The 24,732-nt window shown below is 45.8% G+C and overlaps 1 protein-coding gene across 1 annotated transcript in view; it reads left to right on the forward strand.

Moving 5' to 3' along the window:
• PKP1 (plakophilin 1) overlaps window positions 1-24,732 on the forward strand; it is a 42,435-nt gene that overhangs the window by 16,199 nt on the left and 1,504 nt on the right. The window contains exons 3-11 of the mRNA XM_074163405.1: window positions 854-1,278; window positions 10,137-10,281; window positions 11,967-12,174; window positions 12,914-13,091; window positions 15,235-15,349; window positions 16,556-16,711; window positions 16,815-16,991; window positions 19,064-19,217; window positions 19,720-19,906. Coding sequence (XP_074019506.1) covers window positions 854-1,278; window positions 10,137-10,281; window positions 11,967-12,174; window positions 12,914-13,091; window positions 15,235-15,349; window positions 16,556-16,711; window positions 16,815-16,991; window positions 19,064-19,217; window positions 19,720-19,906 — 1,745 coding nt within the window. The remainder of the gene's footprint in view (window positions 1-853; window positions 1,279-10,136; window positions 10,282-11,966; window positions 12,175-12,913; window positions 13,092-15,234; window positions 15,350-16,555; window positions 16,712-16,814; window positions 16,992-19,063; window positions 19,218-19,719; window positions 19,907-24,732) is intronic.

Raw genomic sequence — 24,732 nt, forward strand, 5'->3', positions numbered from 1 at the left:
TACAACCCTGCAGGCTTCTAGGTGCCAGCACTGACATCCAGAAGGTTTGATATTGCAAAAGAATATTGGATTCAGTCCTGGTGCACTTGGGGCAAATCTGGAGGACTTTTGGTGAAGGGGTGAGGACACTTTGAACCGACAGCAGGCCAGCTAAAGCCATTTTTCATTTGATTAATTGCAGTTGGGTTTTTTACTGTCTTTTATTCTCTCGTTTTTGTTTTTTTTCTTCCTGGCTTAGTCATCTCAATTCTTACTGTATATCCCCCATTGTTCTCCGAAAACCCCATTATATGAGCTGATATTACACACCTTGTAACTCATAAGCAGATATTCATTGTCTCCACTTGTTTCTTGGCATAATGAGATTCAAGAATCCCTTCTTACTGATTTTTCACTCCCTTTACTCGCTTCCTAAGGAACTTATAGATGGAAGGGGAACAAAATAGCATAAGGAAATAAAAAATAAATGCAGACAGTGTTGGGAAGTCAGAATGGGGCATCATTCTATGTGATGGCAAGAGATGTGATGTGAGTTCCTCTAATTACAGGTTGGGTTAGACCCATGTGTTGAAAATAAGGCATTATCTATGTCAGGGTCATGTTTGAGTTTTCAGTTCTGCTTTTACACCCCTGGATGCCATATCCTGATCATTAGGTGTCCCCAGATTTCAAGGGAAGCTTTGGCACCTTTGTAAGAGCTGCAGATGGGCTAATCTCCCATCAATTTTGGGCCACAAAAATACCTAAGAGGCGTTTAGTAGCTGTGGCACCCACGCAAGAGTGGGCTTGGCAATGCCGATCTGCAGCTCAAGCCTTTCCTAATTTTTCTGTCCCCTGTTTTCTTGTTGACCAGATGTACAACGGGACCCTGAAGCGGGACGTGGAGAACCGGCGCTACAGCTCGTACAGCCAAATGGAGGGCTGGGGCAGCAAGCACTACAGCAAGGCTGTCTGCAGCCCCGCCAGGGCCGGCAGCGACTACTGCTTCGTGCAGAACATCAAGAGCAGCCGGAGCGAGCCCGACCTCTACTGCGAACCACCCCGGGGCACGCTGAGGAAGAGTCAGGTGGGGGGCCGGGCAGAGCACAAGGCGACCCTGAACCGCCAGAGCATCTACAGCAGCTGCAGCACCCAGCAAGGAACTTCCAGGACAAGTAAAAAAATGCCAGCACGGGCCCTCTCCTGCCCCTCGAGCAACAAGCCCGACGTGGTCTATGCCCAGCCCGTGATGAGCTGCAAACAGGACGTGGTTTATGGACAGACTCAGTCCGGCTCCAAGTAAGTCTGCTGCAGCGGGATGAACCTGAGTAAATGTAGACATCTGTCATGGAGGTCTGTCCATCAGAGGTAGTCACCTGAGCTGCTCTATAGCCACTGGAGAGCTGCTCACCAGCGCACAGCACGCTTAATCGCATCCTGCAGTAGCGTCTAAAGTGGGTCAGATGAGTCACACTCTTAAAGGGCTTATTTCCTTTCATGGGCTATGGAGGAAACCAACAGGACTGGCTCAGTGTATATATCTCTGCCGTAGCTGTGTGATGTTGGGCAAGATGATCCCCAAGTCCCTGTGGTGGTATTAGCCAACAGCTGTGAGATGAAGGTGGGGAGGTGAAGAGCGGAAAGCCTGGTGTGCAGTTTGGGTGGCTCTCCTGCTTGTCACACTGCTCTGATTTGGCAGAAAACAAACCTAAAAAATCAAGTAACTTTGGAGGAGTTGGCTCCTGAGAGTTTGACTCAGAGCAGAGCTAAGAACCTGGTGAGTGGTTGTATTTACTCCTCTGTCTTTCCACCCAGCTCTTGTTTCATTCACCCAAATAGTCTGATTTGGGTTCCAGAAAAGATTGACTCAGAAATTGAAATAAATAGCCAAACAGGAATAATTTACCTAGCCAGGAAAGAGGAGGGAACGGAAGCTGTTCAATTCCTTCCTGTGCAGAGCATCAATTCCCACTGGGATTAGGAATTATGCAAAGATGGAGGATGGTCCTTTGTGCTTCAGTTAGCACCAGGTCCCTTCTTGTAAATATTGCCTACAACAACAGGGCACGTAAAACAGTGAGCTCAGACACTCCCAAGCTGATACAGCCGTGCAGTGCAGCAGAGCTCTCACTGAAAAAACCTCGTGAGGTTTCAATGGCCTTAGAGTGATGTGGATTCGAAGCTGGCCTGATGCTGACGGCTCCACTGCCTCTGGCTCTGGAGCACCAACCATATCCTGCCATAGTCTGGGAAGAGATTTGTTCTGCACAAGCTATAGTCTTGGAAGATTAGGGTTTGCACGTTTTGAACTACAAAAGATTGCAGTTCGAGGTTGCAATGTTTTATTGGGCTGAAGAAGGAGGGTCTGCATCTTCCACAAACATTCCCAGGGGCTACTGCACTGCTGTTGCTGCACCACTGTCATAGAGGGCCTGCTCTGCCTCAACCCAGAAGTTACCACAACTCCCAGACAGATGTGACAGCTTCTCACACAAACCCTAGAAGCTCCCAAGCTCACTTCTGGTGGTCCCTGGTCTAAAAGAGAATTTTCATATTTCAGCATAAGTGTGAGACTAATTCACAGGGCTCATGGCCTTTGTTGTAACTCACACCAAAGGCCTGAGATTGTTGAGCCATTGACCCAAGGTGTGATGTAGATATTGAGAAAATTCCCCCCTCAGTCAGCAGTGTGAGCCAAATCCTGCCCTTTTTCACATCTGAATGTTGATTTCCAGATTTCTTTGGCTAATTTTCTGTTCAGCCTCCCTCGTTTTCTATTGAGTAGGAGAAATATGTCCCAGAATATGTCCCAGAGTGTGTATGGCAAGAAATGTCACTTGCCTGTTAGCACATTGTCATGAAGCTGTAGCTTCCCATGTGCCCAGTTACTTCAAGTTTAACACATGGAAAATTGGCCCTGGCCAACCCAAAGCACCGGTGGCATTGGCTTGCTACTTTCAGAAGCTTTGTGAATCCTCTGGAACAGGAAAGAGAGACATCGCATAAACTGGAAGTGACTTGTTCTAGGGAATTTCTGACTGAAGAGCATAAAAGTGTGGTGGGAGGGATGGCAGAATGCTTCAACACAGGACTGCAGCTGTCTTCTGCCAAGGGAAAATATTGCTTTTGAGAAGTTAGTCCCAGGCAGACAGGCTCTCTCAAAGCCAACCCTGCTCTGCACTGCACAGTGTTCGTGGGTGTAGACATGGCCATTGCTTTGGAAAGGTCACTTGAAGAATAATGGCATTTTCTGAAGAGAAGGAGAGCTGCTGTTGTGAGAGGAACACTCTCCAGCGCTGGATGCCCTTTGGTTAGGGAGTGGCTCCATTTATACACTTCTCCTGGCTCGGGGCATGGCTCATCTGGCAGAACTGGTTCTGATGTGGAAATGTCGGGCTTCAAGTCGTAGGCTCAGCTGGGGCTGTGTCCCCTGAGTAAATCTGATTTGGCTGGGGCACACCCCCCTGCTCTACCTGAAACTCACTGCAGAGCTGGGTTAGTTGGGAGGGCAGCTTGTACAAAGATTTTTATTTTTTTTTTAAATCATTTATTTGGAAGGCCATTAGCCCTTATAAAGTGGCAGGTCCCTGTTAGCCTTGGTCTGTAGTGTGCTTTTGTTGGGAAGGGACCTTCAGAGATGGGTTAGGACCATACCTGGGCTCTCTTTGCTGTGTAGGACTGTTTCTGGCTGGAGGATTGTGCCCTTGGAGGGCTCAATCTGCATTTGGGCAGCCTGATCTTTGAGCAGGGTTTTGAGAGGTTTGCTTGTAGGCATCCCATTATTAACCTCCTCGTGCAGAAAGAGGGCTTAGCTGGGTAATAGCTGCTGTAGTTCCCTGTTTAGGGATCTGTTCTTCTTATTCTAGTAACTCTTCAGGTAGAGTTTTTGCCTTTATAACAAGGATAATTTTGTGTTCAGTTTTCATGCTGCAAATCTCCTGTGTAGGTGGCTATCTTGTCTGCAGGTTAGCAAACCACCTCTGTGAGCAAGGGAAGGGCTAGGTAGTTTCCAAGCTTTCAGAAGTGACCCAGTGGGGTGATTTCCATGGCTGTGAGAGGGATTACAGTAGGACCTGTGATGCACTGGGTCTGTCTGTGGTACAAACCTTCTCTGTGACTGTGGACAGTCTCAGTACTGGTTGAAGAGTGGTGCTTCTCAGGCATCCTGTGCTACGGCTTTGATCTCCGTGGACGGTGTGAGATGAAAAAGGGGTCACTGGATGTTCTCAGGTGGTTAGAGTGACGTGTAGATATCAAAATACTGAGTAGGCAAGAACTGTCAAACTACCTGTACTGAACAGTCCCTCTGTGTTTGGTCATGAAGTTATTTAATTTCTGGAACTATTCTTGATTGTGTGATTGCTTCCATTTATTGAACTGGCTTCGGCTGTGTAAGACATGGAAGAGCTGTCTCTTTGATAACTATCTCTCAGAAGAGTCCTTCCTCTTACAGAAGCAACTGTAGTTGATGAAAGCACCTTTCCTCCAGCTAGCTGATGAGTAGATTAACGCCTAAATGTTTTTTGGGAAAAACCATTCTATGATTCTATGATAAACTAAACCATGATGTTGGGTTTTACTCACCCCATAGTATTGTGTCTGGTGATGAAATCTGACTTTTGTACTGTTTTTTCAGATCAGGAGTACTGATCAGTGCTTAAACAGTACTGACTTGCTTTAAGAAACCTCCTCCTGAAGTATATTCTCTTCCACCACCCCTGTTGCTATGATCCTGCCTCAGTGAGAAGAGCCAGACCTTCTGATGTCCCTTCCAGACAGTCTTCTCTATAACCACTGAAGGGCTTAAGCCTTAGTAAGCATTATGTCATATCTGGAACAACATTTCCAAGCTCAGTGTATCTGTCTTGGGCTCAGAAGTTCATGGGTTATTCTGGTGGCTCCTGACCAACAGCAGTTCTCAATGAGCAGTGCTCACATTTTGCTACAATACATCTCTCTGGAGTGAGTCCTTCTGCCTGACAGAGCTGGAAAGAGTCTCCTTGGTGTCCAGGGCTCCCTCTTCTCCCCAGAACCCTTCTCCTTTTTGGGCTCTCATGACATCCTGTAGATCTGCAGCCTTTCATCTTGGAAAGTGGCAGCAACAGTGGTTTCAGCAGCTGGTGCTGCAGACGATGCATATTTGCCTGCTTTTAAGCATTTCCTCTGATGGGTGGTACTTGCAACATGCTCCAAGTGGCAGTGTGTCATCTTGAGCCAGCCAGCTTTTAGCTAAATAACATGTTGCAATTCAGCCCAGTCAGGAAAAAAGTTTCTACATCCTCCTTGGTCATCAGGTAGTGATAACAAGAAGAAGCGATAAAAGATGAGATGTTTAATGCATCCTAGAAAACTTTGACTCTTTGTCCTCCTCCAGCTGGAACCTGAGGCACAGGAAAACTGTGGCTGCCACCAGCTGGCACTGTATTAGTTCTGCTTGCAGAGGTGTTGCACGTCGTGCTTCAGATGCCACGTGCACATGGGACTGACAGCCCAGGACCAGGCCAGATCGTGACACATGGTGGTTGTGGCTCTGCAATAGTCTGTGCAGGTCAACGGTTACGTGCCTATCACTTCTCTAGGGGATGCCTGCATCGGAGCTGGGTGCCCCTGTTGCCCTTCCAGAGATGCAGTCAGTGGCCAACGGAGCTGAAATCTGAGGTAGGGCAGTGAGTTACCCCCTGACAAAGCCAGAGCCTCTCTGTTGACTTCAGGGGAAACCCAGGTGTCTGAGCTGGAGACATTGCTGAGAGGCCAGACTAATCTCACCCCTCGTGAAGGATTCAGGGTATTCTCATTTGTGAAGATGAGAGGTGAGCTGGGGTGTCTGCAGACGTTCCCCAGCTTAAGGGTTGCTGATATAGATCAGGAGCCGTTAATGGACACCTACAATATGAGCTGTCTCCCATAACACCACACGCACCTTTGGCCTCATTTTAAGACAAGGATGCGTTTCCCTTTGGTGTTCTCTGTATATGGGGGAAAGAGACTGGAGCACCTCATTAGCGATCCTGTGAATGCAAGTGTCTCTCAAGGCACCTGGAAATACGTAATATCTTGGTGCTACTCTGTTAAAGGCCTTGAATACCCCGGGTGGCAGCTATGGAGGAGGCTGTAAAACCTGGGGCAACCCTTTGGGTTTTCCATACGGTCATATTTGTCTACAGTGATGCTGACTTTGCCCCAGACAAGTTGCAGCAGCCTGTGTGAGCTGTGGCTAAAGTTCAGGGACAATAAGTGTGTGACCTGTAAGCACTCATTCCTAGTCAGGAGCTCAGTCTCTCTGGAAATACTATAAACAGTGAAAACAGACCAAAGTTATTGGAAGACAGAAAAGGTACCGAGGGTGTTTTCTGATAGATCTCCTCTCTTTTGGGACAAAGGTGATCAGTATGAAAACATAAATTCACCAGGGCTATGCCACACAATGAAAGCAGAACCAAGTATCGTGATAGGCACCTTCATTGTGTTCAAGGCAAGGTTGGATGGGGCTTTGAGCAACCTGGTCTGGTGGGAAGTGTCCCTGCCCAGGGCAGGGGGCTTGGAACTCAGTGATCTTTAAGGTCCCTTCCAACCCGAACCATTTTATGGTTCTATGATTTTGGTTTATTCTTATTTGGGATAAACTGCCTCTAAAAATGGCCATTTCTCAGTGCTGACTCCTGGTGATGTGAACTTGCCAGCACTGTGTGCTTGCATCCAAAGCAATTGCTGTGGAGCTGAGTGATGCTGTCCTGGTGGGGTTCATATTATTGCACATGGTGAGGATCCTCTCCTCCCTGGCTCAGCGTCAGTCTGTGTCCATCTTCCCTGGTACCAACCCAGCAAGCAAAGCCTGAGGGGAAGCTTCAGCTGAGCTTTCAGTGGCATCAAAACCTTGGTGCCATGTCCCAGGGGTGGACATGGCTGCTTGGTGTGGAGCATAGCTCTCGGGTTTGCTCCAGTGTGGCCTGACTCTGGAAGGCTTGGATGTGCTAAACACTCAGCTTTGAGTGTTTTCACTCTGATTTCGTTAATGAACAATGGAATTTGTTGGAGTTTTCTGGCTTCCCTCTCACCCGGGGCGTGTAGCCCTCACAACCAGAACAGAGACTTAGACCTGGTTAACACAAACCAATCTGCTAATACAAAGTGAACAAAAGGTGTTAGTATCAAACGAGGGACTTTGCCTTTCTGTGATACTGAGCCTTTTAAGTATTTGTTTCCCTTCCATACCTGAATCTGATCATCTAATTTGTCTCCTGTTGAATCATTTCTAATTGAGGTCTCTCCCTATTCTGATTGCTTCTTTCTTGTGGAAGAAGAACAGTCTTTGGAGCTCTTCCTACGAGGCACATTGGCCCAGGTTGGAGATGGCCATAGTCCAAGAATTTGTCTTGGAGCAGGTTCTTGTTCTCGTAGTGTAGATCTGGTTAGGAATATCCTTGACTGGCTGATGAACAATCTCCCATTAGCATGGGCTTTGCCAGGATGATTATATTCTCAGGCAGAAGAAATCACTGCTGCTTCTTGGGCGGCATGACTGAGCCCGGCTGCTCACCCTCTGTGAACTTCTCCTGTTGGTGAGCCAGCAGGAGAAATAGAATCTTCCCCATCTTTTCCCATGCAGAACAGGACCCAGATGCCTAGTTTTCCCCTGCTGAAGGAGCCTTTGGATCCCTTATGGAGTGGATGTATAGAAAATTGCCTTCCTTGAGTAGCTGGACCAAGTATAAAACCTTCTTTCTCCTAAAAAGTGCACCTGATTTAGCGCTTTACTTAATTTGGTAATTTAAAAAGAAAAAAAATATAAATCACCATGACTACATATGCTGCACGGCCACTGACCTGGTGCTTTTATTAATACACCTCGCTCCCCACACTGCAAGCCCAGGTCTGCATTCTCAAAGGACAAGTCTCTGGTGCTACTCACGCTGGAGCCACCGGTGTCTCAGCTCTATTGTGTGTCTCAGGAGCATGAAAAGGACAAGAGGAAATCACAGCATCCTGGATACAAACCAAAGATTTCTGATGTTCCATAGTTTCTAGTTTAAACTTTGTGTTTCCTTGTTGCAAGTGTAATGGAAGTTTCCTGGAGCCAAGTTTTGACAGAGGTTCAAACTGATGAAAAATAATACAATGACATGATGCTTTATTGTTAGTGTAGAAATAAAAGTGGAATGACGTTCATTTAACCTAAGACATTGAATGGTTAAGGTCCAGCCCAAGACTGTTGTCTATCATTCCTGTGTACCAACAGAGGCAGAGGTATTTCCAGAGGGCAGGTCTTCCTCCTGTCTTAGGAAAAATGTCTAAGACACAAAGGCAAGTTGTTCTTTGGAAGCACCTACTTCTCTCCATTGACTACACAGGTGCTTGAATGAGTAATTTAAACTGGGTGCAACTTTATACCAGTGAGGGTAAGGAAGACACAACAGTCTTTTGTGCTGTCTACCAGTGTCACAACATAATTGTTGGCTTTTCATGTTCTGTATGAAATTTGCTATAGAATTGTGGATGCTTATGTCCTGGTTTGAGGTAGAACAGAACTGGCCTATGCCGTGTGGAGGTGAACCTTTGGATGCTTAAGGACAAAATGTTTTATCTTATTGAAAGCTGCTGGCAGTGGTCACCACACTTGGGTGTCCTTTCTAGACCTTTATTAACATTTGTTTGGCACAATCAAAATGAGTCTGCATATTCCATGCCTGAAGAAGCCACTCCCTCATAGTAATATTTAATACTTCAAAGGTTTATTTAAAGAACTTACTAAATAACACTGTTTGGTTATCTATCGAATTGTCTGAAGATGATCAGCCCTTCTACGTAGGCACTCGCTCATATGACATGGAGCAAGAGCTCATGTACAAATTAATGTGGTTCAAAGAGGAACTGATCTCCCAACCTCCTGGTAAAATTCCCCATCAGTTGCAAGTGGATCCTGAAGAGGGAATAACATCCATCAGGCACAATGATGACCCAGTTGTCCCAGCAGAGCCCCCACACTTTTTGATTTCATCCACTTAACAAAACGTTTCCCATTTGCATCCCGTCACTGCTGAAATAGTAATAACCAAAGAGGAGTTTGGGGTTTGGCTCTTCTCAGTCCTGAACCTTGCATAGTCATTTACTCTGATGCAAATTAATGCCAACACTGTTGGTGTGAGTGGAGACCCTGCTGCAGCCAGCTGCAGGCCTAAGGCACAAGGATGCTAAGAAGAGACAGTAGCTTTTATTAGACTGACTGATATAACTGGAAACACAGACAAGCTTTGAGCTTGTCAAGTTCAGAGCTCCTTCCTCAGCCTGAAAGTTTTTATACTTTTCTAACTTTATGTGGTTAAAAGATCAGAGGTGGTGCTAAATTAGTACAAGCCAAAGAGAGCAGGACCTTCATATTTCCAAACAAGTGGACAGATCTTGAGGTGTTTGGATTTTTCCCAAGGCTTCAACCCTGCTTCAAGCCAGAGGTATTCATATCCTTCCTCTGGAGTCTGTGGGCACATTCTTTCCCTATAACAGGGGATGATGACAGTGGCCAACTTTTATGAAGAGCTTGGAGACTACCCACGTAAACATACTCTGGGAGCAGGATGTCTCAGTGCTATTATTAGTATTTCATAAACTCAGTATTTGTCCATCCCATCACTCCAGACATGCCTGTCGCCTTTTCCTAAGGGATCTACTCCAGCCTCCTGAGACCATCAGCTGCTCTCACATTTTTGCTTCCACCACATCTCACATCAAAGGCTCACATGCTGTGGGAAAAGGATCTGCCTACTTTAGGTTGTCCTAATAACCAGATGGATGGTTTCACTCTTGTCCACTAATTCTGTTATTTGAGGAACAGTGAATACTGGTTCTCCGTTCATTAAACCTTCCACTTTAGACACAATTAGACATCTCAGACCTCAACCGAGCTTTCATTTTCTGTCTCCTTTGCTTCTGGATAGACTGGATCCATAATTTATTAGGTTAGTGTCCTCCACTGTATTTTTTCTGCTTTTATATTGTCTTTTTTTTTTGAGACAGCGAAATGCACTAGGGGTGTACCATGTGGTTTATAAGGCGATGTGATAATATTTTACATTTTGTAATTGATTCCTTCCTATCAATTCCCAGTACTGGTATAGCCCTTTTGGCTGAGCACTCAACCAATACTGTATTTCTCTTTAACACAGAATATGTGGTGATGAGATAGACGGCGGTACAATGACCATTCAGAAAGCCATACAGCTTCTGTGTTCCTCTGATGACAAATACCAGGCCATGGGTGCTTACTACCTCCAGCACACCTGCTTCCAGGACGAGTCTGCCAAGCAAGAGGTGAGCAAACTCCTTCCAATCTCTGCTACCACATGGGATGTGATGGCACATGAGATGGATGAAACTGGTTTTCCTCTACCAAGGATCCACAGGTTCCCTTGATTTTCGTGATGGAGCTTTATACCTCACCAGGAGGTATCACACTCAGGAATTAATTAAGTAGATTTTTCAACTATTAGCTGCCATTTTCTGTTAATAGCAGTCCGTCAGGATTTTAACACAGAGGAGTAGTTACCAGGCACCAGAGGAGACTGTGTCCACGTTATCACCATAAGATGCTGTGACACAGATTGAGGGGTTTTGGCGATACGGGAGCTGCCATCAGATGCAGTGTCCTCTTCTGGAAGGGGTTGCAGCCTGTTCCACATGAATCTTTTGCTATGTCAGAGCCACAGTGTCAGAGCCACACAAAATTGACCTAAATCCCTCTGTGATCTTCGTTGTGCATTGCTCAGTGACGTTTCAGCCATTTTCAGCCTTCTAAGCCAATAGGTTAATCTGTAATCATGTACAAAGATATTTGATCAAACAGAAGCCCCTCTCACAGAGCAGCTTATCTTTCTTATGCTCTTACTCTCCGATTACTAAACTCATGCCAACACATAGCAAAGGAGGCAGCTCGAGGATGGATCTGCTGTGGCAAGACTGTCACAGAAGTTTATCCCCACCCTGGTGGGTTAGCAGTGGTGCCAGCATGGGTCTATCAAGATGCCATCCCTATAGAGGTGGCTTCCCGTTTCCTGGCACAACAGTGGATCTGGACATGCTGGCACAGCATGCTGGCTTTGCTGCAGCTGAACCCAGGGCAGGTACCCCAGCCCACTTTACAGTCGCTAATTGTGGGGTGGCCACACCCTTCGTTACCGTGGAAAACAGTCTCTGAGCACCGGGCTGTCCCATTGCTTCCCAGAAAGATATGTCAGAGCAGGTATGTGAGTCATCCCAGCGCACGCTTGTTTTCTTTCCTTTCTAAAAGGTGCTCATTCATTTTCTATTGTCAGCAAATCTCCAGCCGATGGGTTGGTTTGTGCCAGGAGGGGCTCCATGCGGGATCATGTCCCCAGGAGACCTGGTAGTACATCCCCGTCATTTTGAGGAGCTCAGCTGGAGGAATTTGCCTTTGGACCTCCCCGGCCTGTGTGTGGTGTCCTGCAGGTTGGGTTCACACCCTTTTGTGATGCTGCCCCTGTTGAGTATGGCCCAGTACTGCTTCTGGCTGACCTTGGGGGTGTTTACACTGCACCGTGACCATCCCTCTGAGCTCAGCCTGTGATTTCAGGATGCAGATAAATTACCACATCATGTCATTGTATTACTATAAATGGCCTCTACAGAAAGGCAGAGCAACATTTTCACCTGATGCAAACTGGTGGAGGAAGGTGAAAGTTTGTGGGAGCCAGCACATTTACATCTAGGAAAGGATTCGGTCCATGGCCACTACTCATAGACATCCACTTCTAGAGTTTAAGCTCCAACCTCAAGGCCAACACCTTTGTGCTCATGACCCATGGCCTGAACCAGACATGCCATCTGCAAGGTCTGGCCAGCCATTACTGCCACCTCTGCTTTCCCAGCTGCCCTGAGTGTGTGCCGTGTTGACTCCTTGCATTGCCATGGCAATGTTGTCCCCATCCCTGTGATGCTCTGCATACCACGCTGATGGCAGCATGTCTTTCCCGGTGCAGGTCTATCGGCTGGGGGGAATCGCAAAGCTTGTTGAGCTGCTCCGCAGCCCAAACCAAAATGTACAGCGGGCAGCAGCTGGAGCCCTCCGAAACTTGGTCTTCAAGAATCCAACCAACAAGATAGAAACCCGGCGGCAGAATGGGATAAGGGAGTGCGTGAGCCTTCTACGGAGGACAGGGAACACTGAAATACAGAAACAACTGACAGGTACACAGCAGACTGCTCAGCCCTCAGCAAGGACCATGCTCATCCCTGCCTGTGGTCCATGTTGCTCCAGCAAGCAAAGGGCGAGTAGCCATGGTGCTGCCATCCCACAAAGAGGATGTTTTACACTCCTGTCTTGCCAAATGGCAACCTAAAACAGAAAGCAGAGGAGGCCCAGACTCTTCATGTCCCATAAGGGTTCCTCGCATCATAAGTGCCCATTGGGGAGCACCTGTCCCAGGTTTCCCTCCACCTGGTCACCCTGCCATTCGCATGCCTTCCTGCACCCCGGCCCCTGTGCTGTTCCCAGGGAATGCCAAGGGTGCTGGCAAGACCAATATGGTTGGGCAGGTTATCTCATTGATGTCCCACCTTTTCTTGAAGGATTGTTGTGAGTTTGTTGGTGCAGCTCACCCTCAGCTGTGACTGACATCTTGTGTGCAAGCCTTTACGAGATCCCTGGAGAGTTGCCTTCCCCCTGCAACCTAATGGCAATAAACACCAATTCTGGAAGGAGGGAGGATGCTTAGATGCCCACCTCCACATGATACCACACTCCTGGTGCCTATCCTGCCTGTCTTTCATAGGGATGGATGGAGACTTGGGTTTAGGGCAGCCTCTGCACCCTTAGTTCAAAGAGGGATAAAGTAGGACTTCATTGCTGGAATTCACTCTGACCTGAAAGAAAGTTTCTAATGCATGGTGACTCTCTGCTTGAGCTTCTCTCCCACCTCCTTCCTAGGACTGCTCTGGAACCTCTCCTCCACCGATGAATTAAAAGAAGAGTTGATACAGGAGGCCCTCCCCGTCTTGACAGACTGTGTTATCATCCCTTTCTCTGGCTGGTCTGATGGCAGCTGCAATAGGACAAGAGAAATTATTGACCCAGAAGTATTCTTCAATGCTACAGGCTGTTTGAGGTGAGTCATCAAGCAGGGACTTACTGTAGATTGTGTCTGTTGACAAAAGCTGAAGCTGTCTAAATTCCCTTACGATAAGCTAAAGACACGCTCACTGCAATTGTATTAATACAAAATTCACCTGGAGAAAGTTTTCCTGACAAAGAGAAAGTGCAGAAAAAATTGCATGTGAAATATTTTGCCTAGTAGCTTTTTTCTTTTTTTTTAAATAATTTGCACTTACAAAGTCTCTGCTTAAAAAATATAAGTTGCTTTGTCACGGAAGAGCTGCAATACTGAAACCTGACAGTGTTCAGCTCACACCAGGAAACTTGACACTTTTTGTCCTTAGATTTTTGAGGCTTCCAGAGAAAACTTTGGTTGCTAGAAAACAAACCAGTTTGGAATTCAGGTAACAAAAAGTCAGAATTCTCTATGTGGAGTAAACAAGCATTTTCCCGCTGATTTAATAACTGGTTTAGTACAGGACAGTCCCATTGCCCTGGACTTTTCCTGGCTCATTTCACCAGACAGGTCAGCTACAAAACAAGAGGTACAGATTGAGCCCAGAGTAGTTTATTTTTTTCACGGGAAAGCCGGAGCCCTTTTGCAGAGGATCTTCGCCCTGACTTGCTGTTTTCTCCTACCACCCTCCTCCACTTGGATGCGAGCTCCTTGTCTCACTGGGAACAAGCGGGGAAAAAAAAATACCCTGTATAATTAGGTACTTTCATCAACTGAAGCTCTCCCCGAGGGAGCGCAGCACCGACCGCACCCTTACCAGACATGCAGCCAGTAGGAGCTGTATCTGCTTATGAAACGAAACGGGTGAATACGGTAGGGGCCTTTTGAGACGTGATACTATCGTCTTCTGTGGCTGGGAACCGTGTCTGAAAGATAGCGAGTGCTGCTCCCTTCCCTCTCTTGGAAGGCACCTTCCCCATGCAGTTGCTCATCGGGATGTGAAGTGTACGTTACATATGAGGTGCTCCACTTTTAAGACCATCTCAATCCATCAATGCCACAAAATATTCTATTAAAATGAGGGGAAAAGTACGAAGATCGCTTGTGGAGCTCTCCATGGAGTTCAACTCAAGGCAGGCTCTGTCTCCTGAGACTTATCCCAGTCTGTGGCAGTAATATCCAACACCCCCAGTGAAAACTGATGGAGGCAGGTCAGGGAGGGAGCTCAAAAGGCTGGGGGGAGCAGGGCTGGGGAGCAAGGTGAGTGAGGAAAGCCAGGGAGGTTGGGTCTGGAGCCCCTGCTCCGAGGAGTGAGCCGGGATTGCTCTGACTCACTGCCCTGCCACATCATAACGCAGAGATGAGAACAGCCTTGGGTTTGCCCTGGGCTTGAGCCATTGCTGCTCAAGCATTTCTGGATTGCAGATGAATTCATGTTAATGAGGAGGCTGCAAATCACAGTGAACATCAAATCCAGTTCTGGAACGCCTGGAGTGAATATCTCACAACGACTGCCAACCTCTTTGTTTTTCATTTGCAAGCTACAAGGCAATAAAACAGGGAAGAAAAAACCCAACAAAACAACAAAAAAGCATTTCCTGTTACTGGAAAAACTCCCCTGTCCTGGCAGCAACCAGTGCTGAGGAGTACATTACAACATTACAAACTGGTCAATCCCTCTGGTCAGAGCGATTGCTGCTCTGCAGCATCTCTGCCCCCGTTTCCCACACAAACATCACTGTTGACCCCCATAGCTCCACACTTACACCCATACGCACCTTCCTGATTTTCACAATAATCCTAGATGGTCTTTGTTCATGTTTCTCTTTGGAAACACCTCCAAGGAGTCGATGAGTGTGTGTAATGTCATATGCATAGCCTCTAAAGCAAAATATTGCTGATAGTTGCTCTCACTAGGAGAATGTCTTCTATGGAGTATGTCTTCTATGCAGAGTTCCTTAACAGGATATTTTCCTAGATTAAATCAATCCTGAAGAGCAACAAGAGAACTATGCACCAGTGCAGTCCTACAGAAGCCCTCCAAAATGAGAGCAGTACACCAGCCTTGCTGAATCTACAAAAATATCTTTAAATTCAATTTCACCATAGCCAGAACAGATCCCATAGAGACTAGTAAGTGAATCCAACTAATTCTCTCTCCTCCTTCTCTCCTGACATGCTCTGTGATGGCTTTCTTCAGAAACTTGAGTTCTGCAGACATGGGGCGCCAGACCATGAGGAATTACCCTGGCTTGATCGACTCAGTCATGACTTACTCCCAGAACTGCGTGGCTTCTAACCGACCTGATGATAAGGTACCAGATACTCACCCCAAGCTGTTTGCTAGAGCTCAGACCCATAGTTAATAACTGCAATTTTGGGAATATCTCAAAATCCCTTTCAAACAAACACAGAGGGAACTGGACTCTGTGGCTGCTCTTGTCCTTCCAAATCCCAGTGTGATCTGTTGTAGGGTTGCAAGTCCTCTGGGCCTGACGTAGAGGTGGGTTTTACAATTTCCCTTTACCAAACACAGAGACAGGGCAAAATATTTTGACTCCTGAGCCCCCACTATGCTTTCCTCCCATCCCCTCCCACCATGGGATCCTTCCAGTGTCTTAACCTCCATCTCTTGCTCTTCCCACCACCACATCTCTTCATTCAGCAGGACTCAAGTATATAACCCCCAGACTGGCATCACATTCAGCAAGAAGCCAGGAACTGGCATCTCTCTGCCAGTTCCCTAACTGTGACTCTGATTGCTATATGTAAATGGCCCTTACCTTGGACAAATTGGTGTTTGTAGCCACATTTTCAGGTGTTAAAACCTGTGATACCAGCCAGACACCCAAAAGTCCTCAATGCCCAGCAAAGCGCCAATATTATTTCAAATAAGCTCAGGATTGAGCAAATCCTCTTTTGGGGAGGGCTTTTGCAAGAAGACCACTTTCAACCACACATACTGAACACAGCTCTTTGGAAATGTAAACGTGTGTTTTTGTGTCGCTTAGAGGTATCTAGTGAAAATTCTCCCTTGCCCTTTATATTGGATACTCTGGCATCCAGGTAATGGAGGCCTAAAAGCCTGTTCTTGGTAAAAAGTGACCCCTAATCTGTAGCTGTGGCATGCATAAAATCATGGAAAGTTGACTGTGGCAAGAGGAAGACTTTCAGGATTTGTCATTTCATGGCATCAGTTTGATCTAACCACCCTCTGCACTGTCTTTTCCTGTTTATCACCACGTCTGTGGTAATGGGACCTAACAAGGTTCACTGAGTCAGTCAGCTCAGAGATCCACAATACAGCATTTGGGCTATGTGGCCCTTTATTCAAGTCTACTCCACCTTCTTCTTCTTTCCCACCCATTACTACCTTAAGCAGAGTCAGGAGTTTATATAGTATAACTGCTAAAAAGCTAATTATTGCATGGTATATGTCCTCTCTGTAGCTAGAGCAGTTGCTGCTCCATATTTTTCTGCCTAATGTCATGCTTGCATTTTTATTCTGGTGGTGACTTCAGTCTGTGGAGAATTGCATCTGCATCCTGCACAACCTCTCCTACCGCCTGGATGCCGAAGTTCCCAACCGATACACCCAGCTCAACCACATGGCCCGGAGCGTGTATATGGACAAAACTCTCACGGGCTGTTTCAACAGCAGGAGCGGTAAAATGGAGGTAAGATGCACCACAGAGGGCTTGGGAATCTGATCTTCAGTCCCAGGCAGGGGCTGCAAGTGAAGAGCAGGATCTGAGCTTCCAGTTTTTCATCTCCTTGTAGAATGATGAGTATGGTGTCCCCCTTCCTGAGGAGGATTTTAAACCCAAAGGACCCAGCTGGCTTTACCACTCTGATGCCATCCGCACCTACCTGTGCCTGATGGATCAGAGCAAGAAGGATGCCACCTTGGAAGCTTGTGCTGGAGCTCTGCAGAACCTCACTGCCAGCCGAGGACTGGTAAGTGCTCCTCTCCACACAGGTGCGGTCATAAGTGTCAACACCTTACAGTAATCAACGAGGAAAATGTCCTCCTTAAACCTCAGGGCACTATTGCAAGTCTTTCCACAGTGGATGCTCCAGCTGAGGTACTGATTAATGGCAAAAATGGGGTCTCATGGGGGCTATCATCAGCATCCCAAGGGTCTATCCCAGATACATACACTTTCCAGTGGCTTCTCTAGGTTGGTCATACCACCAGTGTCTACTGGTATTGGTGCCCTCCCCCCAGGACATCGGTGGAGATGTGCACAGATGTGCACATGTGGACAGATGCCACCAAAGCAAAGAGAAAGGATGTGTGTGTGCCACCGCCCGTGTGTGTTTTTTAAGTGGGAGGTGGCTCTAATAACAGGGTGGGTTGTGCTGTGGATTGTGGCTTGTCCTCACATCAGAGCTGCTTGTAAAATAGTGCTGATAGATGTCCTAACCCGCAGGTCTGGCAGAGTGGAGGTGACAGGGCTGCCTGACGCCGTGGGTATTGCAGGAGGTAGGGCACGGCAAGGGCCAAGTCACGACAGCAGCTCTGCTGTGCCCATTATCGCTACCCTGGGCATGTCCTCGCAGGCTGCGTTCACGTGGACAAACCTCGACTTGTCTGTTTGTGTCGAACTTCATCAATTCCAATTTAAATAAGATGGCTAGGGAGATAAAGAGATAATTATTTCATACGTAGGAGAGGCATGTCACGTGTGCGAAGCGTTCCACCCAGAAACACGGAGTGACTCACGAAAGGAGCCTTCGCTGCTGGGACAGCTTTAACCTGCCAGCTCTAATCTCCTGGGAGCCTTTGTTACAAGTCTTTCAATGTGAAATACGTTGGGAACCCCTTTTATTTTTTTTTGGCAGTTTAACTAAACAGTGGCACTGACAAGGTGGAGAGAGGCTGCTGCAGTATGGGCAGAGCTGATCAGAGAAAAGGGGCTGGAGCTCCACGCTCCGTGGAAACGAAAAGTCTTTCAGCAATCAAGATCATTACACAAGAATGTCTTTTGGGCAGGGGGGGAGAAAACAAACAAACAAAAACCAGCTCTGACAGTGTTGAAGCAACTTTTTTCAGCCTTCTGGAAGGGAATGGTTGGAATTTGCCTGGATGTGCAAAAGTGTCTTCTCCTTTCAAGGGTCTTATTCCAGCTCAGAGCTGGAGTTGGGGTGGGTTGCTGGGTTTGCTGTCACATGAAGGAAAGGGAAACTGAGGACAAGCTTGCAAAGCTTACTAGAACCCTTAATCTTATAGAAGAGAACTCTGAATCTCTTCTCAGACTCAGCTTTAGACATCTCAGTCCTGCTGGTGTGGATTTGTAACGTGGCACATGTGCCTCCTAGAGCATGGGAGGGAAAATGGGTCTCAGTCCATTGGAAGGCTGGTTGCCTTCCAGCATGTTCCCTCCATTCCATGTCACTGTTGATGGACAAATGTCCTTGGTGGTGCGACAATCTCCAGCAGCCTTTCTGGTGGGGCAGTAGGTAGAAATTCAGTTTAGACTTTATAAATAAGAGGGCAATTTATTAAGGGTATGTGCTTCAACACCCATGAACACTCATCTGCGCTGGCTATGTCTTAAGATGGTCCAGATTTACGTAAGCAAACATGAGATCAGGATCCCAGATGAGTATTTTGGGCCTTCAGCTTGTTTTTTAAAGGTATCATTAGCTGTTCCTATTCCAAAGCAGCCTATTACTTATGTCACATCAGGGAGCTGCAAGGGTGTTGTGCAAGGGCAAGGGCAACAGGTTCATGAAGGTAAAACTTCTCCAGCTTATGGGAATATCAGTTGGGTGAGCAACTGTCCCCCCTCAGGCTCCAGAAAGAGAAGTCCCAGCTGTACCACAGAGGATGAGAGGCTGACTTTGCAAATGGCTGTGGAGAAGAGGGGTAATTGGCAAAGTAAGTGGGATCATGGTAGCAGAAGAAGGTATTATATAGATGTTTATTTTATAGTGTAGTCATGTTTCTCTGGCCCTGTACATCATTCCAGTTGTGTCCTCCCGGCATTAGAACTCATGAGAGACATCTCTGTTCTGTCTCCTAGATGTCCAACGCAATGAGCCAATTGATTGGCTTGAAGGAAAAAGGTTTGCCGCGCATAGCACGGCTCCTCCAGTCCAACAGCTCTGAAGTTGTCCGGTCTGGGGCTTCTCTGCTGAGCAACATGTCCCGGCATCCTGTTCTCCACAAAACCATGGGTAAGTAATTCCCACTACAGTGGATTCCAGAACAATGTCTAGTTTCTAACTCTCTAACCTCTGCCCACCTTGCTTTGTAAACCCCACAATAAGGTTTAACCAAGCTCCAAAACTGGGCAAAGCAGTGTCCATTCTTCTGGCCAAAAAGGACAATTTCAGACTGTGTCTGCAGGCTTAATTAACAAAATGTGTGCTATCTCAAAGTCCCTACAAGCATGTGGTGTGCTTTATAGATAATGACAAATCTGCAGCATCGTGAGGATGATGGTGTTTTGAGAAATGAGTTGGACTTGACTACCCATGACCAATATCACTGCCCTTCCAGAGGCCTGAAGCACGCATTTTGTCTCTGAAAATCAAGCAATGACAATTATGCCATTACTGTCCAACGTTATTACTGCCCCCTTCCAGAGATAACAGTGCATTCTTATATTGAATAGTGCTAACATAAACCTGTGCTAGGTTTTATTTAAATGTTGATTGGGACATTTCACCTCTTTAGCTCACCAGGTGCTCCCAGATGTATCACGTCTCCTGTCATTCCAGTCTGGAAATACCAACAGCTATGGCGAGATCATGACATCAGCTTGTTACACTCTGAGGAACCTCATCATGTCCAACCCACACCTGGGAAAGTCTTACTTGACAAGCAACATGCTAAATAATGTAGTAAGCCTGTGCCGAAATGGGTGAGTCTGGGGCAGAAGGCATGGAGAGGGTCGTGCACAGACATTTTGTGAGCCCGTGCACTCTGTGCAAAGCCAGATTAACCCCAGAGCCTTCCCAACGCTCTTTGGAGCCATAGTAAAGCATAATTCTTTCCCTGTGCTTGTAAATTGAGAGCGCAAAAAAAAATCAAGCATGTTCGTAGACACCAGGCATGAGCCATCTGTGGTGGGATTTGTAAAGGGGCCTCAGGAAATTTGCTGGCTGAATTTTAGGGAATTCTAAAATGAACTGAAGGATCGACATCTTAAACCCTGTTAAAAATTCCAGCCCTCAAAACAGGGGATGTCAATATGCAGCCTGACTCCCTGGGGCCTGGGCTTCCCCCTCACAGTGTCCTGCAAACCTTGTTGTGAGGGTCAGGTCTGAGGTTCACGCACCGCTGAGATAACGGGATTGTACTTAGCTTTAGTGTTCAGATTTAGTGTTCATCCTACAGTTGGAATATCCACCTCAAGTGGCAAAGACGCAGCTTTGATATAAGTACTTCCTCTGGTCTATTCACATCTGTTTTACAGCAACTGACCAATCCCAACATATTTTACTACTTTTTCTTTTAGGACTTAGTTTGAGATTTGGTAGTAATGATTCTGTCCTGCTTGTTATCCATACTCCCCACAGACTGTGCAAAGGCTTGTCGCCTCTTGCCAAAATATATGTTCATTTTTGGCCCAACGGGTGTTAAACTTACATGGTCTTTGACCAAGTATTCTCCTTCCTAGACTTTTCTCTCTCCTACCATCTTTCTTTTTTTTAAAATACCTTATACAAGTAGCCTATTGTTTTCTGTTGTGAAAAGACATTCACATGCCTTCTCCATCGTTCTTTGACAAACCCCTCACAATCTGTCACTTGTTTCATGGCAGCAGAGACTCTCAGTCATTACAAGTGGTTTAGTTTGGACCTCAGCCAACAAACATCTCTCAGTTCGCTGCTTTTATACACTTCTGCTCTGCGAGCCCAATTAACATGTGACCCAGCCTTCTTCTAAGTCTTCATTGTTTTGAATGGTATTAACTTCTGCCTAAAGTCCCGCTTTGGATCCCTCAGACCGGTCGTCAGCTAATTTACTACTTTAGCAAAGTGTTGCTTAACTGGGGTTGTGCATTCCTTAATTGTCTTGACTGTTTTGTGTGATGAGCTTGGTTTGCAATGACTCACTAAACTGCGAGAGTTACTAAACTCTGGAAATGTCTTCAGTGTGTTCCTCCTGTCTTTATCATTAATTCCTTCTGAGAAACTCCCCAGTTCTTACAAGGTCCAAAACTTGAATTGCTCCTTTTCCTTCATTATTCATTTCTGTCCCTGAAGATTTTTATGTTGGTCAATTCTTATGAAAAAAAAAAAAAAAAAGAAAAGACAACAATTTACACCTAGGACCAGTCTTACTTATTGAAGCCATATCATTTAATCGTGCTTCGGCAGGGGAGTTGGGCTAGATGATCTTTATGGTCCCTTCCAACTCTAAAAAATTCAGTAAAATTCAGTGAAATTTCAGACTGTCCCCATAAAGCAGAAGTGAAAGATGTCTCCCCTCTACTTGGACACCTGCTAGTTCACACATTAGCGAACTTTCCCACTTCCCTGTACAACCTGTGAAGATGAACAAGAAATTTTAGGGTGGGATTTGTCCATCAGAATGAGCCTCATCCACTAGATCAAACACCTCTACTGGGGGCTATTGCCCAGGTTGGATGCAGACCCCATGCTCCCCACAGTGATGTTGAGTGTGGTGAGTCCCATGCTATGAACCTCCTTCCCAGCACCAGAGCCAGCAGAAATGGAAAGCAGAGGAGGTCTCAATGGTGACCAAACCACCATAGAGAACACCACGCCTTGTTGCACCTTGTTAGTATTTTGCAGAGTTTTCTCTGTTAATCTGCCTCGGTTTCCCTGAGGACACACTTCCCTCACCTCCAGCATTGGCGTTGGTTTGTTTGGCATGTCTGTATAGAGCTGCCCTGGCATGTGTTTCTTCTGCCAACCAACAAATGTTTCCTTACCCATATTTTTGACCTGGTCTCTTGTTGCATTTGAAGCTGTAAATCATTAGTTTAATATGCTCGAACAATTTTGTATTCATATTTTAGAAAGAAGTTCCAGGTTACAGACAAGTAAGTGATGGATCTTTTCCTTTCTCATGTCCTTCTCAAATGTCAACCAGGACTCTTCAAAGCTGAGGTTTCTTTTCCTGGATGTTTCCTGTAGCTCTATTCTGTGAAAGGCATCAAAGGTTCAGCAGTTTATCTGATAGCTGTGGTTTCTTCTCCTTCCTGGAGCATCCCAATTAAATAATTGTCTCCTCCTGCATATATGCTCATCTATGACACGGGCTTCATAGTGATGATGGTGTTTATTCCGTCTTTGTTATCTTTAATCCAAGTTACCAAAATATCGACTATTACCGTCTCTTTTTGTTGGTGTTTCTGAAAATCAAGCTACTATATCAAGTTACTGACTTATTGTGATGTCAGATGTCCTTTACATCTTTCTTCTCCAACTGTCTTAAAAATATTCCTCTGTTTATTTTCAAGAAACTTTATTTCACAGACAAAATTATCATTTCTCTCAATAATTCTACTGGCTGAACGAGAAGCTTTTCTCCAAAATCTCTTACTGTAATTTTCAAGCATCAGATTTGCAGTTTTTCTCACTATCACTTTATCACTGATTTGTTTCAATTTCCCTTTGTTCGTTCACTTTTCCCACCTTTCCTATGATACAATTAAATTTTGCAGTTTAATTCAGCCGTAAGATTCTACCAAAGTTAATCTTTGAAGAAATTCAGCTCTTTCCTTGATTCTTTTCTGTGGAAAGGTTCTACTCATCCACATATTTCCAATTTCCCATTTCTTCCAAAGATTGCACCTTGATATCAATTTTATAAAATCATGACATGCTGAAGAAGTCCTTCCAAGAATCCCTTGGCATCTCCTGTGACATAAATAAGGTCCTTGATATCTTTCTCCTTTCAGGAAACATTTTTTTCCCCCATTATTTGGTATGCATGTACAAAACCCCCAGCTTTTGTGCTGCCCTCACGCTCTCCCCCAGCCTCACCTTCTCCATCTGATTGTGTTCTCGGTTGTGTTTTGTTGAGTCAGTAGTTTTTTGGATGACTGCTGCCACAGTGGACACCTTCCCTGTGGTCTTTCCACAAATTTTTACAAATAATTCTGTTTGTAAAAAGCAGACTATCCTTAAAATCAACTTTGATTTTTAGGTAACTTGTTTTCAAGAAAGCAGGTGACTTGTTTTTTTCCCCAAATCAGCTGTCCTTGATATTCTGCTCCATGTTCTACACTGCTGCAGTCACACACTATTCCCAGCACTTTTGTTTAAGATATGCTACTTTAGGGGCTGGCGTTGTCATCACAGCTCCATCAGTTCATGCTTAATCTTTTTATACCTAAATTCTAGCAATAGATGCTATATGAAACACAATCAGTAAAAATCCTTCAACTTAAGAGTGGTCAAATTCTTTCATTTGCATTTGGAAATGGCTGAGATACCAGATGCTGGTAACTTTTGTTTGAAAATAAAAGTTCTTTTGAGGTGTGCTCTGAAGTTGCAATGACAAAGAGTACGTATTTGGCATCATTAGAATCAAATTATAACAAGAAAATTCCTCTAACTCAGAAAGAGGGAAAACACATGGAATAACATATCCTAGAAAAACAATGTCCAGGAACATGCACTGACCATCATCTAGTCACAGATACCGCTGGGTTGATTGTTTTTTAATGGCTTTTCAGCCACAAGCAATTTTGCAGCCACAAATTTTTTTTTTTTAAACACAGTCATTCTGATGACGGCATCAGAAGGTTATAACCAAAGAAGTGATTTTGCAATACAACCTAGTTCTCTTGTCCCCTAAACATTGCTCAAGAGCTTCTGATGGTCTGCAGCTCCTCCATGCAATACCAACGTGAGCGATCTGCACAACCCCTTTGCAGTTTATGACCAGGTTAAATTTGCTAATTTCTTTAGTAAAAACTGCCATGTCTGTTAGAGAAATGCCCCAAAATTTACTGAATGTGGTTACATTCTTGTCCTTTCACACTCAGAGTACGGTGCTTGCATGTCCCAGGTTGTCCCTCATGTCCACTCTCAGCCTCATTTCTCTGATGAGGATTATTTTGAGGATATGATGTTTTGTGACAGTGTGTCATGCAGGGAGGGTCCTGAGTCTGGTCTGGTACCTCTCATCACCCTGGCTGAGACAGGCTGGGGCTGTGGCACTGAACCCAGACCAGGAGTCTCCCACAGGCAGGACGAGGTCCAGCAGATTGGGAGCAGCGATAAGAACCAGCAAGGAGGCTTATATCTAGGTTGTCATATGAAATGTTCCAAAATTATAAAAGGTACTGCTTATGACTCACAGGTTTCGGAGCTGTTACGTGAGCAAGTATCTATTAACTTGTGCTGACTAAGGACTTATGGTTGCAGATGTTGTTATTACGAATGCTCCCATCTCCTGCGTCCTCACCAGGTGGCACAGAGCCCATTCCTCTGCTGCCCTCCCCAGTGATTCGCCCACACTGCTCCTGCAGACTCCAGGGAAGGGCTGGCACCATTTCCCTTCTCTTTCCCAAACTTCACACTCCAGAAACACTCCTTCAGCTCAGCTCAATGGCCATTTTTCCACTCAAATCCTCCCCTCATTTTCCTGTTCCGGTCCCAGAGGTTGTTGTCGCGAAACATCGCTGAGAGAGCAAGGCAGGTTTTATTGGCAGTCCTCGGTCAAGCCTAGCCAGCCTCCTGACTAGAGATGGGCTCATTTAAAGGC

The sequence above is a fragment of the Numenius arquata genome, chromosome 24 (genome assembly GCF_964106895.1).
Source record: "Numenius arquata chromosome 24, bNumArq3.hap1.1, whole genome shotgun sequence".
NCBI lineage: Eukaryota > Metazoa > Chordata > Aves > Charadriiformes > Scolopacidae > Numenius > Numenius arquata.